General features: G+C 36.4%; 1 protein-coding gene across 1 annotated transcript in view; it reads left to right on the forward strand.

Moving 5' to 3' along the window:
* The window catches only part of LOC138691415 (zinc finger protein 83-like), a 42299-nt gene extending 26927 nt beyond the window's left edge, over window positions 1-15372 (forward strand). Inside the window, exons 7-9 of the mRNA XM_069813358.1 lie at window positions 10521-10588; window positions 13446-13571; window positions 15249-15372. Coding sequence (XP_069669459.1) covers window positions 10521-10526 — 6 coding nt within the window. The 3' untranslated portion in view covers window positions 10527-10588; window positions 13446-13571; window positions 15249-15372. The remainder of the gene's footprint in view (window positions 1-10520; window positions 10589-13445; window positions 13572-15248) is intronic.
* The last annotated feature ends 219 nt before the right edge of the window (window positions 15373-15591 follow it).

A 15591-nucleotide genomic window follows, 5' to 3' on the forward strand; every position in this document is an offset into this window, starting at 1 on the left:
ATACAAACAGCCTAATTTAATAGTGATTAGGCAGTTTATGGAGAGCTGTTCTCTGTTTCTGTTGCAAGGTTGACCAGTTCGATGCCAGGTAGTATATCGATAGCTAAGAAATGATACCTCGTATCTGTAAATTTGCACGTGAATAAAAAAAAATGTTTTAATAGCTATTTATGCAACAAGTTGCGAAATGATAGCGTTTTAAGCACGAGAAGTGAATATTGTCCACCGATCCGAAGAGTCGTATTTCATACAAGATTTTTTAGACTCGAGAATCCCAAATATATTGCTATTTTAAAGAGAATAAAATTGTTGATTCGTTCTTTTGCAATGGTAAACTTTTGAAAAAGACGAAAGAGATAGATTTCACGGCCTTCGGATATGTAGTAGGCTATGGTGATTGTTTTGCTCTTGTGAATATTTATAATAAATAAATAAACAAACAAACAAACAAAAACAGACAGACAAACAAACAAACAGTTGGAGTTTATGTTTTCAGTATTTCTAATTAGAATGGTTAAAAGTACTTTTAGGCACGGAAATTTACTTTTAAGTACGCTAATTGATGAATGCAGAAATCAGTTACCTTTCGAAGCTAAAAGGAGAATCGAAAAGTCGTCACTATGAAACAATTGTCTAAAAAATTATCTATTTTTTTTCTCAAAATAGGCAATTTTTTATATAATATTTCTGCTTTGCAAGATCTTCTACTCAAGGGCAAAATATTAGTTAACTGTCAAATTTTGTGAACATAATAATATAATTAACGTTAATTAAATGACAATTTTTGTCACTTCTTAGCCATCGATATGCATCTTCGAGCATAGTTACGTATGATGTACAGTAGTGGCAAAAGAAAAAAGAAAAACCGGATCGACCCTTGTAGCTGATTTCAGAGCCTTGTTCACTCTAGAGCACGAGAGACTGGTAACTTTTCCGTGGTTTGAATCGTGCCTGGGAAGGAAACTTTTTTTTTTTGTTCCTTATTCAAATTTATTCCCAATACTTTTCGATTGCAGGTAAAATTCATGTTCTGGGAATAATAAGTTAATTAAGTAGTAAAATATCGCAGCAATCGAAAAGTTGAACAAGGTTGGACAGGATCTTGAAAAAATGAATAATGTTTTTTAAAAATAATTTTAAAGAAGTGGGCAAAAAATTATATTTTACCAAATTTTAATATATTCCGGGATAATAAAACTCAATCCAGAACAACACCATTAAGAATCCAGAACAATCCTGGGAAATTCAGGACGTCTGGCAACCCTGTCTGTATATTGAGGACTCTGTAGTATACAATACGAGTGATTGATCGATGACCATTTAAGAAAGTCGTGTCTTCCGTTCATTTTATCGTCGAATAGGTAGTGAAATACGTAAATAACACTCTCGTTTTGAGATTAAATTGGCTGTGATATGACAGGGTGATTCACGAGGATTTACCGTCACTTACGGAGCTTATTTCCGAAGACATTCTGAGCAAAAATGTCGTATAAACATGTGTTCTAATCTCAATATTTTCAGAGTTACTAATTTGTTAATAAAATACCTTCTTTCTTTAGTTTTAAGGGTGAAAGAATATTACAAATAGAGAATGAACTATTCAAAAGTGTCATTTCTTTAATTTGCTGGTGTTCTGAAGCTAAAAATGGTAGTAGAGCTGAGACGAGATGTTATGGCACCAACCTGCGCGAAGTTTTAAATTGCCGCCCAGCAGGGTAGAGGAGTGGGGGTTGTTTGGGTTATGATTCTCAAGCTCAGAGCGGCAGGCATATCCGTTTCATCTCTTTCTAAAAACATTCGTCTTAACTTAGTATCACCACTTTCCTACTCAAGAGTCCGAAGGTACCTAATGGAATTACGCCCGCTATTCCATCTTTATACAGAGTGTTTAAAAAATACGGGGCATAATTTCAGGTATGCATTTCCCACATGTAGACAATCAAAATAGTTCATTACAACATGTGTCCGGAAATGCTTTATTTCCGAGTTATGGCCCTCACAACATTGAAATTCACCGGAACGTTTTTCTTTCCGCAGGGCGTTGCCGTCAAAGGAGACATTGAGAGGGCACTCTGACAGTTCATTCCGAGGCGAAGGTTACATTCAGTGTTGTGTAGGCGTTAGACTGTGCGACATGTATTCAAATCAAACAGACTTACGGGGCAGGCGTACACAAACTTCCTGGAAAACACCATACCTCATGTTTTAGAAGACACTCCACTGATCAATCGTCAACACATTCACTTCTTGCATGATGGCGCTCCTGCACACTTCAGTTGTACGGCTCGCCGGTACTTGGATCGAAGGTTTCCTGATCGATCGATGGATAGGTAGAGGTGGCCCAATTGCTTGGCCTCCACGCTCACCTGATCTGAACCCTCTCGATTTCTACTTGTGGGGCCATTTAAAATCATTGGTTTATTCGTCTCCGGTGCCTGATTTGGAATCCCTTCGGAATCGAATTTTGGCATGTTCTGAGGACATACGCAATACTCCTGGAGTTTGGGATCGTGTTCGCAGGTCAATGAGACATCGATGTGAGGTCTGTATTCAAGCAGGAGGTGGACATTTTGAACATCTTCTATAATGACAACGACCTGCGGAAAGAAAAACGTTCCGGTGAATTTCAGTGTTGTGAAGGCCATAACTCGGAAATGAAGCATTTCCGGACACATGTTGTAAGGAACTATTTTGATTGTCTACATGTGGGAAATACATACCTGAAATTATGCCCCGTATTTTTTAAGCACTCTGTATTTTTATTCTCCGTCCGAATCAGACGACTGATCTGTGCTGGAATCAGATGTCCCTAAGTTTATGGAAATGTTTTCCAAAATACTGTCCATCACGTGCTCACTTTCAATGTAATTATTCTCTACTTTCTTCACATAATCATACACTGATATCCATTCTTGGAAGAAGTGATTACAGAGTCGGTCTCTGCTTATGGGTAGCGTAGAAATTATAGATGAACCTTCTTATGACTTCCTCTTCAAAACCGTCTACAGCTGTAACAATCTTCTTCTTCGGTTGTGATTTTTCCGGACTGAAGAAAGAATCTGCTGTTCCTGCCTCAATATTTTTCCCTTCGTTCCAAGGTTCGCTTTGAAATACCAGTGGCAGCCAGTGCTCTTGCACACACGCTTTTCAATGGAATTGGTATTCCATTTACAGCCTCTTCTGACATGAATTTCCATACATTGTATGCTATTTTATGTCCTTGACTATCAACTACTCTATAATTTCACATCTTAGACAATGCCGTAATGAGGGCTCTCAGAAGGACAATGTTTTCAGTATTAGCAATAGCGGTAGTAGCTGAACGATCTGAACACTCGGAATGCTAGTAACCAACTAACCCAGCACCCCTCCAGTTGAATGTGAGGGCGAGTCCAAGCAAACGAACTAAAATGCGTCCCTCGCGCTGGTGCCATAACTTCTCGTCCGGGCTCTACCGTCGCTCTTATTTCCGGCAGCCAATCACGCCGCAGGTCTGCTACATTTAAACGTGTGCGTCTTGTGATTCGCTGCTGATTACGTAATGCACTTCCTAAGGCTCGATAAATATTTAATATAACTGCCCGCCATTTTGGCTCTTTTGTTGGCGTTCTCAGAAAGCACACGAGGACGTTATTTGCCGCTCAATTATTTGCTCAATTACAGTGCGTTTGATTTATTATCATAGGAGCTACGACATGATAATGTTTAACAGTACGGCAAATAGATTCCTCGTCTGATGGCTCGGCAACGAAAGAACAAAAATGGCGAACGATACTACCTACCTAAACTTTATAGAGCCTTTACTTCCTAAGGTGTAAGCAAAGAGGAGGAGTCACGCCGGAAATAACAGTGACGTGACTATAATTGCTTTGTACAGATTTTGTTTTTCAATTTGTAACTAAAAATTACATCTTACGCACTTATCACAAAAATTGTTACAAATCATACGATTTTAGGAACTTGATTCTTTACAGTTTAGTTATGCATCCTAATGTACAGTCTTAAAGAATTTATAAGAGTGGTGTGATTTGTAACAATTGTTATGACTGTTTCGTTTATATGACGTCATTCCATTTTCGGCCAGTGAAGTGTAATGCAATTTTGAATTCCAATCAATCACAGTCATACATCGCGATAATTTCTGCAGCTCGATTTATCACTATCAATCAAGAGGGCTTTCAATGGGTTGGGGGATATCAGTTCTGAGGTCAACACACTTCAAGAATTGCGGTTGCGGATTGAACGCGTCTTTCAGCAAATAAGAAATGATCCAGACTGCCCAAGAGGATTCGCAACTCACTACAAAGAAGAGCATAATTTTGCGTTCAGATGCATGGGAAAATTGAGAATGTGGAGAGAACATTTTGTAGCATTTGCTGGGTGACTTTAGTACAGGCTTTAATGATACGGTTCTTTAAATGATCCTCATTCTCAATTTTCTCTTCATATACCAAGCTCTTTATGTAACCCCAAAAGAAAAAATCAAGGGGTGTTAAATTTGGAGAACTGAGCGGCCGTTATACTGGTCCACGCCAACCAATCCAATGTTCAGAGAACTATTCGTCCAGTCTGCTGCAACATTTCTTTGGCTTAACCCACCAGAATGAAGAATATCAATCCTTCCCTCTTTCGATAATGCCATCACGAAAATCAAGAAATTTGTTACAGGAAAGCTTAAAATAATTACAACAATGCATTGAAACTGTCACAGGTTAATAGAGTCCATACTTGTGGAATAACGGGTAGCGCGTCTGGCCGCGAAACCAGGTGGCCCGGGCTCGATTCCCGGTCGGGGCAAGTTACCTCGAGGTTTTTTTCCGGGGTTTTCCTTCAACCCAATATGGGTAACTTTCGATGCTGGACCGCGGACTCATTTCACCAGTATTATCACCATCTCCTTCAGACGCTAAATAACCTTAGATGTTGATAAAGCGTCGTAAAATAACCTACTAAAAAAGGGTTAACTGAATAGTAAAGCAGGAAAAGTTAATTGCCAGAATTGCATTAAAATACCTTTCCCAAAGCCTCCTTAGTGCTGTACCATGTTACAAAATATCTGTAGAGGCCGTAAAATTTGTGTCATTATGACAATCATCTTTAAATAACTTGAAAACGATTAGAGGTATCTCAAAACGGATTGCACCATTGATTTTTTCAGAAACTTCCACATGATTTTGAGTACCTACATGGGCCCCCTTTCCATTTAAAATTTCAAAGTTGCATCCGAAATGGTGGCTTTTGAGATAGCTGAGGGCTAGAATCGAATGTGTCACTGGTAGAGCATTTGGTCATAAAAATATTGGTAACACCTACAGTAATCGAAAATCAAGCATATGGAAGATATTTATATGGTTCCAAACTTTTGATTCATCCTATAGCCTACTATAAAAGTTTCGACACCGGATAATGTCACACCGTAAACTTAGTGTTGTTATGTGACTTATGTGCATGTTACGTTATGAACAGACAGCTTTTCGGTTCCGATATTGTACTTTAGTTGCAAACGAGTTATTCTAGAAGAAAGATCTAACTCGTTGGGTGTAGTCTACGTCAGTTACAGGCAGGACGGAGGTCACTGAACTCATTGCTACGCTCCCTGCGTAAGCCGAGGGACGTGACGTGTTGCTGTGTACAGACCGAAAATCCGCTGTCTTGCTATGAACTACGATAGGTATCTTCTGGGCCTGTGCGTTGCTTACGGTACAAAAGGAAAGGTTGTGGATAGTATAGAAATATATTACAGAAGCTTCATTTATTTATTATTTTTCGTTATATTTTGTTGTCTTGACGTCGTGTTGATAATGGATATTACAAAATTGTGAATTTATGTGTATATTACGAATCTGTATTGCTTTGTTTTCCACTCACAGCTAACAGAAATTTCTCATCTTAGCAACACAGTGTGCAGTGTATGCTAGCCCGTCTGTAAATTCTGAGAAAAAAAATCCGTTTGTGGATTTTAAAGCTATTGATTCTGCATCATGAATGTTTTTATTTTGTAAACACTTATATCTGAAGCCAGCACGTAAAATAACTGGATAACGTATTAACATAATAGTTAATTTTCTAACGTAAGTATTACACAATATTATAACATTTTGAGATTATTATCTAGATTAATTCAATACTACTCGACTGTAGCTAGTGATGTGAGGTGTTATTGTAGATTGAATGGATTTGTGGTATTTCATTTGCTATAGCGTTACCTTGTTAAGGTACAAATGTATTTAAATTCTTGGGTCATAGACGAGTCATAGATATCGTAAAGAAGAAAAAAATATGGTTACCTCACTGACAACAATTATTTTAAAATGCTAAAAGAAGCAGATTTGCCTGTGTTTGTCGAATACACATAATCATGCTTACTAAAAGACACTTTTCAGTACCAGGGGAAGAGGGAAAGGAAGGTAACCGTGTTCTGAAATATGTGTGTATGTATATCTATACTAATAATAAATCTGTAGCCGAAATTTTTCTGGTAATTTTCGATTTTCCAAAAATAATTGGTCTTGACATATATAATTAACCACCCTGAAACCGAAAATCGCTTTTTTTAAATTTTTGTTTGTATGTCTGTCTGTCTGTCTGTCTGCATGTTTGTTACCTTTTCACGCGATAATGGCTGAACGGATTTCGATGAAAATTGGAATATAAATTAAGTTCGTTGTAACTTAGATTTTAGGCTATATGGCATTCAAAATACATTATTTAAAAGGGTGGTTATAAGAGGGCCTGAATTAAATAAATCGAAATATCTCGCTTATTATTGATTTTTGTGAAAAATGTTACATAACAAAAGTTTCTTTAAAAATGATTTCCGATAAGTTTTATTCTTTACAAAATTTTGTTAGGACTGATATTTAATGAGATAAATGAGTTTTAAAATTAAAATAACTGCCATCTAAGGCCGTGTAATGAATTAAAAAACAAATAACTTCGTCTATAAGGGGCCTTGGACAGCAACAATCGAAAGCTGTGAAAGATAGCCTACAGAGAATGTTTCTGTGTTTGTATGAAGTAGGCTAATATCGGAAGCTAAATTAACCGATTTGTATAATTAATTATTACACACCATTGGAAAGTGTAGTTTCTCTAGATGGACATAATACTATAATGTTATTACAGTAACTTCTGATATAACATAACATAACATAACATAACATAACATAACATAACATAACATAACATAACATAACATAACATAACATAACATAACATAACATAACATAACATAACATAACATATTATAATATAATATAAGTTATTTGAAGGGTTCACAACCATAGTGGGCCAAGCGCCATTTACTGAATACGTAGAAAAAAAGGGTTAAAATTAAGTTATTACCATAATTCAGTGGAAACCTATAACAAGTGAAATAAAATATAGACATTAAATCTAAATGATGTCAATGTTCATTAAACTATGGTTGCATGTAATAAAAAATAAGAAACAGGTTAAAGGCATTGTCATTGCACCAAATGAGTGTCTTTGGACCAAAATGATCGCATTTTAATTATTTGGATACAATTTAAGTAACATATTGAACGATTTATCCTTCTATCAAACACGAATGTTCCCTGGATCAAATGTCCTATTTTAATTATGTAATTACTTTTTATTTATTTCTAATGGGTGCAGCGGAGCGCACGGGTACGGCTAGTATATATATATATATATATATATATATATATATATATATATATACACACACATACATATACAGTATAATAATAATAATAATAATAATAATAATAATAATAATAATAATAATAATAATAATCCGTGGCGCTACAGCCCGTGAAGGGCCTAGACCGACCAGCCGGCTGCTGGCCTCACGCTGACATGCTGAAGCAGAGGTAGACAGACGATCATCCAACGAGAATGGAGGTATCGTGTGGTTAGCACGATGATCCTTCCAGCCGTTATAACTGGCTTTCGTAACCGGATTTCGCTACCTATCGTAGCTCCCCAAGTGCATCACGATACTGGGTGGGCACCGGTCCCATACACTGGCCGAAATTTCATGAGAAAATTTCTTCCTCCATGAGGACTCGAACCAGCGCGCAGGATGCCTTAGACCACGACGCCACGGTGCGGGATATATATAGAAAGAGTGCCGACGCAAATTTCACACCCAAACGTGGAAAGTTGGTGTGAAAGTGGGGGCCGGTGAAGAGATGCAGGCAGGAGGGATCACTCCGTGGAGGTGAAAGGGGTAGGCAGCATTGGGGGGGGGGGAGCACATCTCATCTCCATGCATTTCCTTACTGATCACTAGACCACGGAACTTTATGCATTAAAAACCTGAAAATATGCGTGCAACTATCCAGTGAAAACTGTGCGCTAGAAATTGAAATATACGCCGTGAAAATACACTTTAAGGGTTTATTTGGTTTAATATGATATAAATGAAAGTAATTTAATGTAATACTTAAAGATTTAGTTATAATAACAACTTTCTAGTGTTAAAATGAAAACTAAGTGGTAAATTGACTAGTTTCCACTTCACTTTTAGTCATCTTAGTTATATAACTAAGTTCCTTTCGGCATTTCGGCGGTTAAATTTGTAAGCAGATCGATCATGCACCGGTTCTTCTCTTGGTTGTGCAGTAAAGTGTGTTGAAATGACAACTTATACTTCAAGTGATTTCATTGTCGCAGATGTATAATTACATTGTTTTGTTCCTATGATATCAGAGCGTATTAGCAGCATTGTCTTTGCAGCAATTTCATGACTTCAACAATACGTAAAGGCTGGTCCACAATAAACCTGGAACGGAAACGACAACGACAACGAGAACGAGAACGTAAATATTGTTAAAATAATTAATGTATTTAAATATTATTTCTGTTCCCGCTCTCGTTGTTTCCGTTCCTGGTTTATTGTGGACCAGCCTTAACTTATTAGCCACGTACGTAACTTTATTGTCGTAGGAGTCTAAATACATTCATTTTTAGTTCTACGAAATCATAGTAAAGTTTGAATGACATCAAGGCGACACGTATTTTTGCCCTGCTCCTAAAACATACACTTACACGGCTAGTATGTACAGAGTGGTAGTCTCAAGTTAAAGTAGAAAACGACCCAAATTACACCAGGGAGAAGTATCCATTGTTGTCGCAGCAATTTCTTGTCCTCAACAGTAATTAACTAATTATTTCTTTTATTTCTCACATATTTCTTATATTTCTTGGGAATTATTCTTATTTTTATGACAGAGAACATTTTAAATTACATAATAAATCGGGTAAAACAAGGAAAAATGTTAATATATGCATTTAAATGTGCAAAACAGAAATATATATGCATTTAAAAGGGAAAATCCTCGAAATATACATTTATGCAAAATAAAGTTGGCTTCAGTCGAATGTAAAAACCATGATTGGCAAAGATCCACTTTTACTTTTTCCATATGCCATATCAGTAAAAACATGTAATTGCATTAAGTTCTGCGGTCTACTGAGCACAGAAAAAAGCGAGTTTTTTTTAAGATCGAACCAGTGACAAGTTGGGTTAGGTTGAGCTTTTTCTATGTCTCGCGTATATTCACAATTATCTAAGAATGTGCTCTTTCTTTCAAGGCATACCAAAAGCCTAACCTAACCTAACCTAACCTAACCTAACCTAACCTAACCCGAACTGAGTCGACCTTATAAAACTCGCTTTGGTCGAATCAGTGACTGATTAAGTTGGGTTAGTATGTGCCCTTTCTTCGAAGGCATACCAAAAGCCTAAACTAACCTAACCTGTCACTGATTAGACCTTACGAAAACCGCCTTTTCCCTATGAATCAGTAAGGGAATGCACGGAAATGAGATGCATGTGCTTCCTTGCCACTTACCCCTTCCACCTCGCTGGAGAGGTATTGTCTGCCCACGTCTATCCGCCACTTTAATAGCAACTTTCGACCTTTATTTTGGGTGTGAAATTGGCGTCGCAATCATTTTTTTTTTCGTATACGATACGTATGACTGGACTACAACAACCCGACAATGTAAATACATTAATTGTACCTTAACGTGATGACGCTATAGTAAAGAATTAGCGGATTTGTTAAATAACATGTCAATAGACTTATAGTTCTAAAAGAAATGTCTGAGGTTGTAAGATTTTCAAATAAAGGGCGTCTCAGAATAAAACAAACCACCACTTCACGGACTTAGGCTTCTTCTATTTATTTTGAAAAGATTACAGTCGTAGGTAACTAATGTTGTGATTAGTAACATGTATTAGCCATGAAACGCAGTTGTAAAGAATTACAAGAATGGTACAATATTATTATTATTATTATTATTATTATTATTATTATTATTATTATTATTATTATTATTATTATTATTATTATTATTATTATTATTATTATTGCAAATATTAAGAGTACAGTTTATGGAAGAGGGTTGCCAAATGGTACATAAATGAAAAAAAGGTTGGGAATTACTATTCTGTATGTAAGCATATTCTGTTTTCGTTAATACTGCTAATTCCTATTTAATGTAGCTAAACTCTTCTCTTTTTCCAGTTATGATGGATGATACCGAAATGAAGCCTGAAGTAGACCCATTGGCTCTACCAGTCGGTGACACAAAGGTAGAGAAATGTTTGTCAGTGATGATGTAGACTATGGTCACTCTTATTATTTTTGTATTTTTTTTTTTAAATTCAATTTCAATATACATTGACGTGGAACTTGAATTTTCTTAACCGTTTGAGCTAGATCTTTGAAAATTTATACGGATATCATGCTGTAGGCTATATAAATGACGTTTATACAAAATTTCGTCTCATTGAGTTAAAAATTGTACAAATTTTTGTAAAATCAAATTGTGTTTTGAAAAATCAGTACTCCTGCGAATTAAAAAATGTTTGCCTGAAATTTGCTCCACATAGGCTTTGGAATTACCTGAAACATAACTTCCTATTTACCTCTGCAGTTATTTTACGTAGTCAAATATAAAAAGAGTCAAACATTTTGATGTCTAGCAGAAACAAATATTTCCCCCAAAAATCTTAAAATTTAAGGGAAGTCATGACATCAAGTTTTATTAAGCATACCTTTAAGAAGACGTACAAAAAATCATGCACATAGTATAAAGGAGTAGTAGTATTTTTAATAAAGCAATATGAAAAAAAAAAAGAGAGCATAGTGTAGAGGGCCACCCAGAGTGTGCCGAAACAGCTGATTGAAGGATCCTATCTGCATAAAAATTTATGGAAATGTTCTCTGAGCCATATACTATCATTGCTAAAATTGAAAAATGAATATTTTTTTTCAACAAAATTGACAAAATTTCACCTCAGTGTACCTTAAATACATATATGATAAACATAAATTTCATATAAACATATTTTAATAAATAAAATTGAGAGAGTTCACAGAGAAAATAATATAAAATATATAGTCCCTGATATTTACTGTTGTGGCTATGTGAATACCACATGCATTTGCCAAAAAAGTGGTCCCAGATTCAATTTCTGATGTGGGTAATGAAAGAAATATATTTTCAGTCCTTTGAACTTCGTGTTTGTCCATTGTTTCGTGATTTTCCTGTGATGTATCTACAACAACCCTGTGTCATGCCGATTCCATGACCAGGAAGGCTCACATTTGTGAGATGTCTAATGAATCTCCCTCCCTTCTCCACTGTGATGTGCTAGTCGTATAAAATGGAAAGTTAATAAGAGTAAGAAAGAAAGATTTCACAAAAATTTCTGTTGCTTATGCAGTTTCAGATAGTGAATCTATATTCAGTAACTGATCGCATTAGCATGGTCCATTTTTCTCCCTATACAGTAGAATTCCTTGTACCCGGCAACTGTGGGACAAAGCCAGTGCCAAATAACTGATTTTGCCGGATAATTGGAAAATACGTTTATAGGTTATGTAAAGACACACTGTACTATACAAACATTTTTTTCCATGTTGAAATGTAGTAATTTTCATATAGATGTTTAAAAATAAAGTTTTGAAATACGTACAATGTTTATTTTTAATACTGAATATGGTGATGTATATTCATCAGTTCATAGTTATTGTAATACATAATAGCGTAAAAAATACTAAAAGTTTTCGTAACCTTATGACAATTTTAAATGGCGGTGATGTGAGTCATGTGACGTTAAGAGCAGTGTAGCCAACGTCGAACTATGAAGACGATGAAATAGTGCTCGATGATTTGTAAGAACATTTCGCTTGTGTTTCACGGATTGGCGGTAATAGCCATAGCCATGATACTATCCGTCACTCAAATGAAATTTTAAGCGCTGTAGGAACAGAGATTTTTACAGTTTCGTATTTAGACTCGTCCAACACCCCTTCGAAACGGACAAGTTCAAGTGTTGAATTGAAAGATATTGTCTCTGTTCATTTTTTGCAAGGTCCAAGTGATAGGTACCGATGCTACTCTCTATTACTTTTTTTTTTTTTTGGCTGCAAAAGGGTATCTGTCGGATACAGGGGGGAGAGCCATTAATCCTTCCCATTGAAGGCTTTAAGGAACCAACCTGGACAAATACCCAATGTCCCATCCCTACCTTCCCGTGGTGCAGCTGTTAGTAAGCATAATTTTACGAGCTGAACTAAAGGGAGGGGCTATTCATCAATTAGCACTGGTCAGCTTTATGAGTTAACGACTGAATTTGGTATAATTTTTCTCTATCCAATACCAATTCCCTCTTTACCCTTTCCTTCCAGTCCTCTGACTGAACTCTTACTTTCTTCGACCCCGACGGCATTAGAGCATTCGAGGCCTAGGGGTTCATTTCACTTTCCTTCCTCCTCTTTCTACTTTTCTGTTCCTAGTGCTGACCTGCTATGGCACTAAAATCGTCCTCCAGTGGCTTAAGGAGGGAAAGCTGGTGATCAACAAGATCTCCCAGCTAGGTCCAGTGGACCCATCGATCAACAGCAGGTGTGGTCCTCCAGACATTCTGGGGGTTGTGTGTGAATGACGTAGCCACCAAAACGTTAAAATAGGGTGTTCACTTAAATCGGCTACAACTTGCCATTTTTCAAGAAATGGATTTGGAACACCTCAAAATCTGTGCTTCAGTGGCTGACCATGAAAATATCTTTGAAAAATATTGGAGTGCAAGAGGTCAAATGACTTTATTGTCAAATGCCTGGCATTAGAAAACAACAACAACATTCCATGGTTTTTTTGACTATGTTTTCTCGGGTGAACAATGTAAAGAGTAAACAGAATATGCGGCATGTGCGATGTACGAAAACCACTTACATCTTCGTCAGACTCTTCTCTTTCTCATGAATAACTTTTTTTTTGGCCTAGCCAAAAGTGCTGTTGTTTTGGTATTGGGGGTTTTTTGGGTGCAGGCTACAAGGGATTTTACTGTACTGATCTTTTATTTCTCTCTTTGTGTTACTGTTTAGTGTTAAATTTAATTGTTTGAAAATTTTTGATAAATCTTTGTCTTTACTCCTCTTCAGGACGGAAATTTGAAGTTGGAATGCATGGATGGGGAAAAGAACTCCATCTATCATCTGGTTTCAGATGTGAAATGTGAAACAGTTCTGCTTCCCAGTTTTTCTCCCACAGTGAAGTCTGAACCTGAGGTAAGTAATGAATTGGAAACATCGTTATGATGTGGTGTGAAAGTCGGATCGAAGGAAAAGTTAAGAAAAGCAAGAAAGAAAAATTTCACAAAAAATTACGTTGTTTATGCAGTTTCAGATAGTGAATCTATATTCAGTAACTGATCGAATTAGCATAGTTTTTTTTTCTTTCCATACTGCAGGGGCGAATGCTAGTCACGAAAGTTAGGCTTGCTCTTTTATTCATAGGGAAGTTGGGAGGATATAATAATTCATAATTAATAAAAATAATGAGACCCAGATAAATAATTTATTTTCTGCTCGACCATGCCGAAATGTAGTAATTATACACCCGGTAGCAGTCCTTTAATGCATGTCATTAAAGTACACCTACTCATTAAAGTACAGGTCTTCAGCCAATCACAAGTCAGCTTTGTACCGTTATATCGATTATTCTCGGATATGCAATCGAAAGAGAAGTAGCGAAAAGTTACGGAGGCTGGAAATCCAATACTGTCGCAGAAGGTTATGTTCTGTCACTATAATAATTAGCGTTAATTGTAAATAATATTCAAATAAATTCAATTTGTCATCTCGTTTTTCAATTCTAAATCAATTTCGAGGTTATATCAGACTAATGTTCATTCTTATTCTGTGTCAAGGTCAATGACATTCGGCCTCGGAAAAAATAAATCCTTTGCGTCTGCGCACATCTCACAATTCAGGTCAGTTCGCACATAACCATAAAAAGACCTAATTTTGAATACTTTCAAGTCAGAAATATGGTCGAGCATAAAAAATCGTATGAAACTTGCCTATAATGGTAATTAAGACGCTCGTATGAAAATTATGGAACTCGCTTGCGCTCGTTTCATAAACAATCATACTTGCGTCTTAATTACTACCATTATAGGCTCGTTGCATAATGTACTATTATAATTATGAAATCATTATGAGTCATGGATCATATTCGCTTATCACAAGTAGAAGTTCGATATAATATAACAAACATGGCCAACAAAACAGTTTATTTAGTTTTTTCGACCCTGCCAACCAATGCACATTGTTGTATTGAGCTGCACTGAACGAGCGCACATATTCTCTATAATGTCTGTCTTCTCTTGAATAGTCCTTCGGGAAAATGGATTTAATAATATGGTTTCAATAACACACAATTCCGAACTCATTGCAATACTTCAAATTAATGTTTATGCAGCAGCTAACATAGGCATTCCGCCCATACAATTACATTGCACTCGCAAATCACAGCACATTCCCGCTGTCAATACTGCTCTGTGTAACGTTAAATAGTCGTTGGTGTAGCTCTTGGACCAGAGCTTCAAACAACACATAACAGAAGCATGTGCGCCTAGGAGGGACCAAGGAGGAAGGCACTTGCACGCGCATCATATTCTCGCTGTTTCTACGTCTTTCCTGTAGCTCCGAGAAACGAGCAAGTGTTGCGATACTTGCGGTGTGCAACCTGCGGATGGTATTACGCCTATATAATGTACGTAATTCTATTTTGAGAAATACACATTCTACGAAAATATTGGGCTTGCGCAGCAAGTATAGCGTGCCCTGAGAAATCGCCCCTGCCATACTGATCTTTGATTTCTCTCTTTGTGTTACTGTTTAGTGTTAAATTTAAATGTTTGAACATTTTTGACAAATTTCTTTGTCTTTAATTCTTTTCAGGACGGAAATATGATGTTGCAACACATGGATGAGGAAAAAGACTCAGTCCATCATCTGGTTTCAGACGTGAAATGTGAAACAGTTCTGCTTCCTGGTTCTCCTACAGTGAAGTCTGAACCTGAGGCAAGTAATGTTTTATAGTTTCAAATTGAATTGGAAACATCATTGTGATGTGGTGTGCAAGTCAGATAAAAGGGAGAGTTAAGAGCAAGAAAGAAAGATTTCACAACAATTTCTGTTGTTATGCAGTTTCAGATAGTGAATCTATATTCAGTAACTGATCATATCTAATCTTTGATTTCTCTCTTAGTGTTACTATGTAGTGTTAAATTTAATTGTTTGA

The sequence above is a fragment of the Periplaneta americana genome, chromosome 2, assembly GCF_040183065.1.
Source record: "Periplaneta americana isolate PAMFEO1 chromosome 2, P.americana_PAMFEO1_priV1, whole genome shotgun sequence".
Taxonomy (NCBI): domain Eukaryota; kingdom Metazoa; phylum Arthropoda; class Insecta; order Blattodea; family Blattidae; genus Periplaneta; species Periplaneta americana.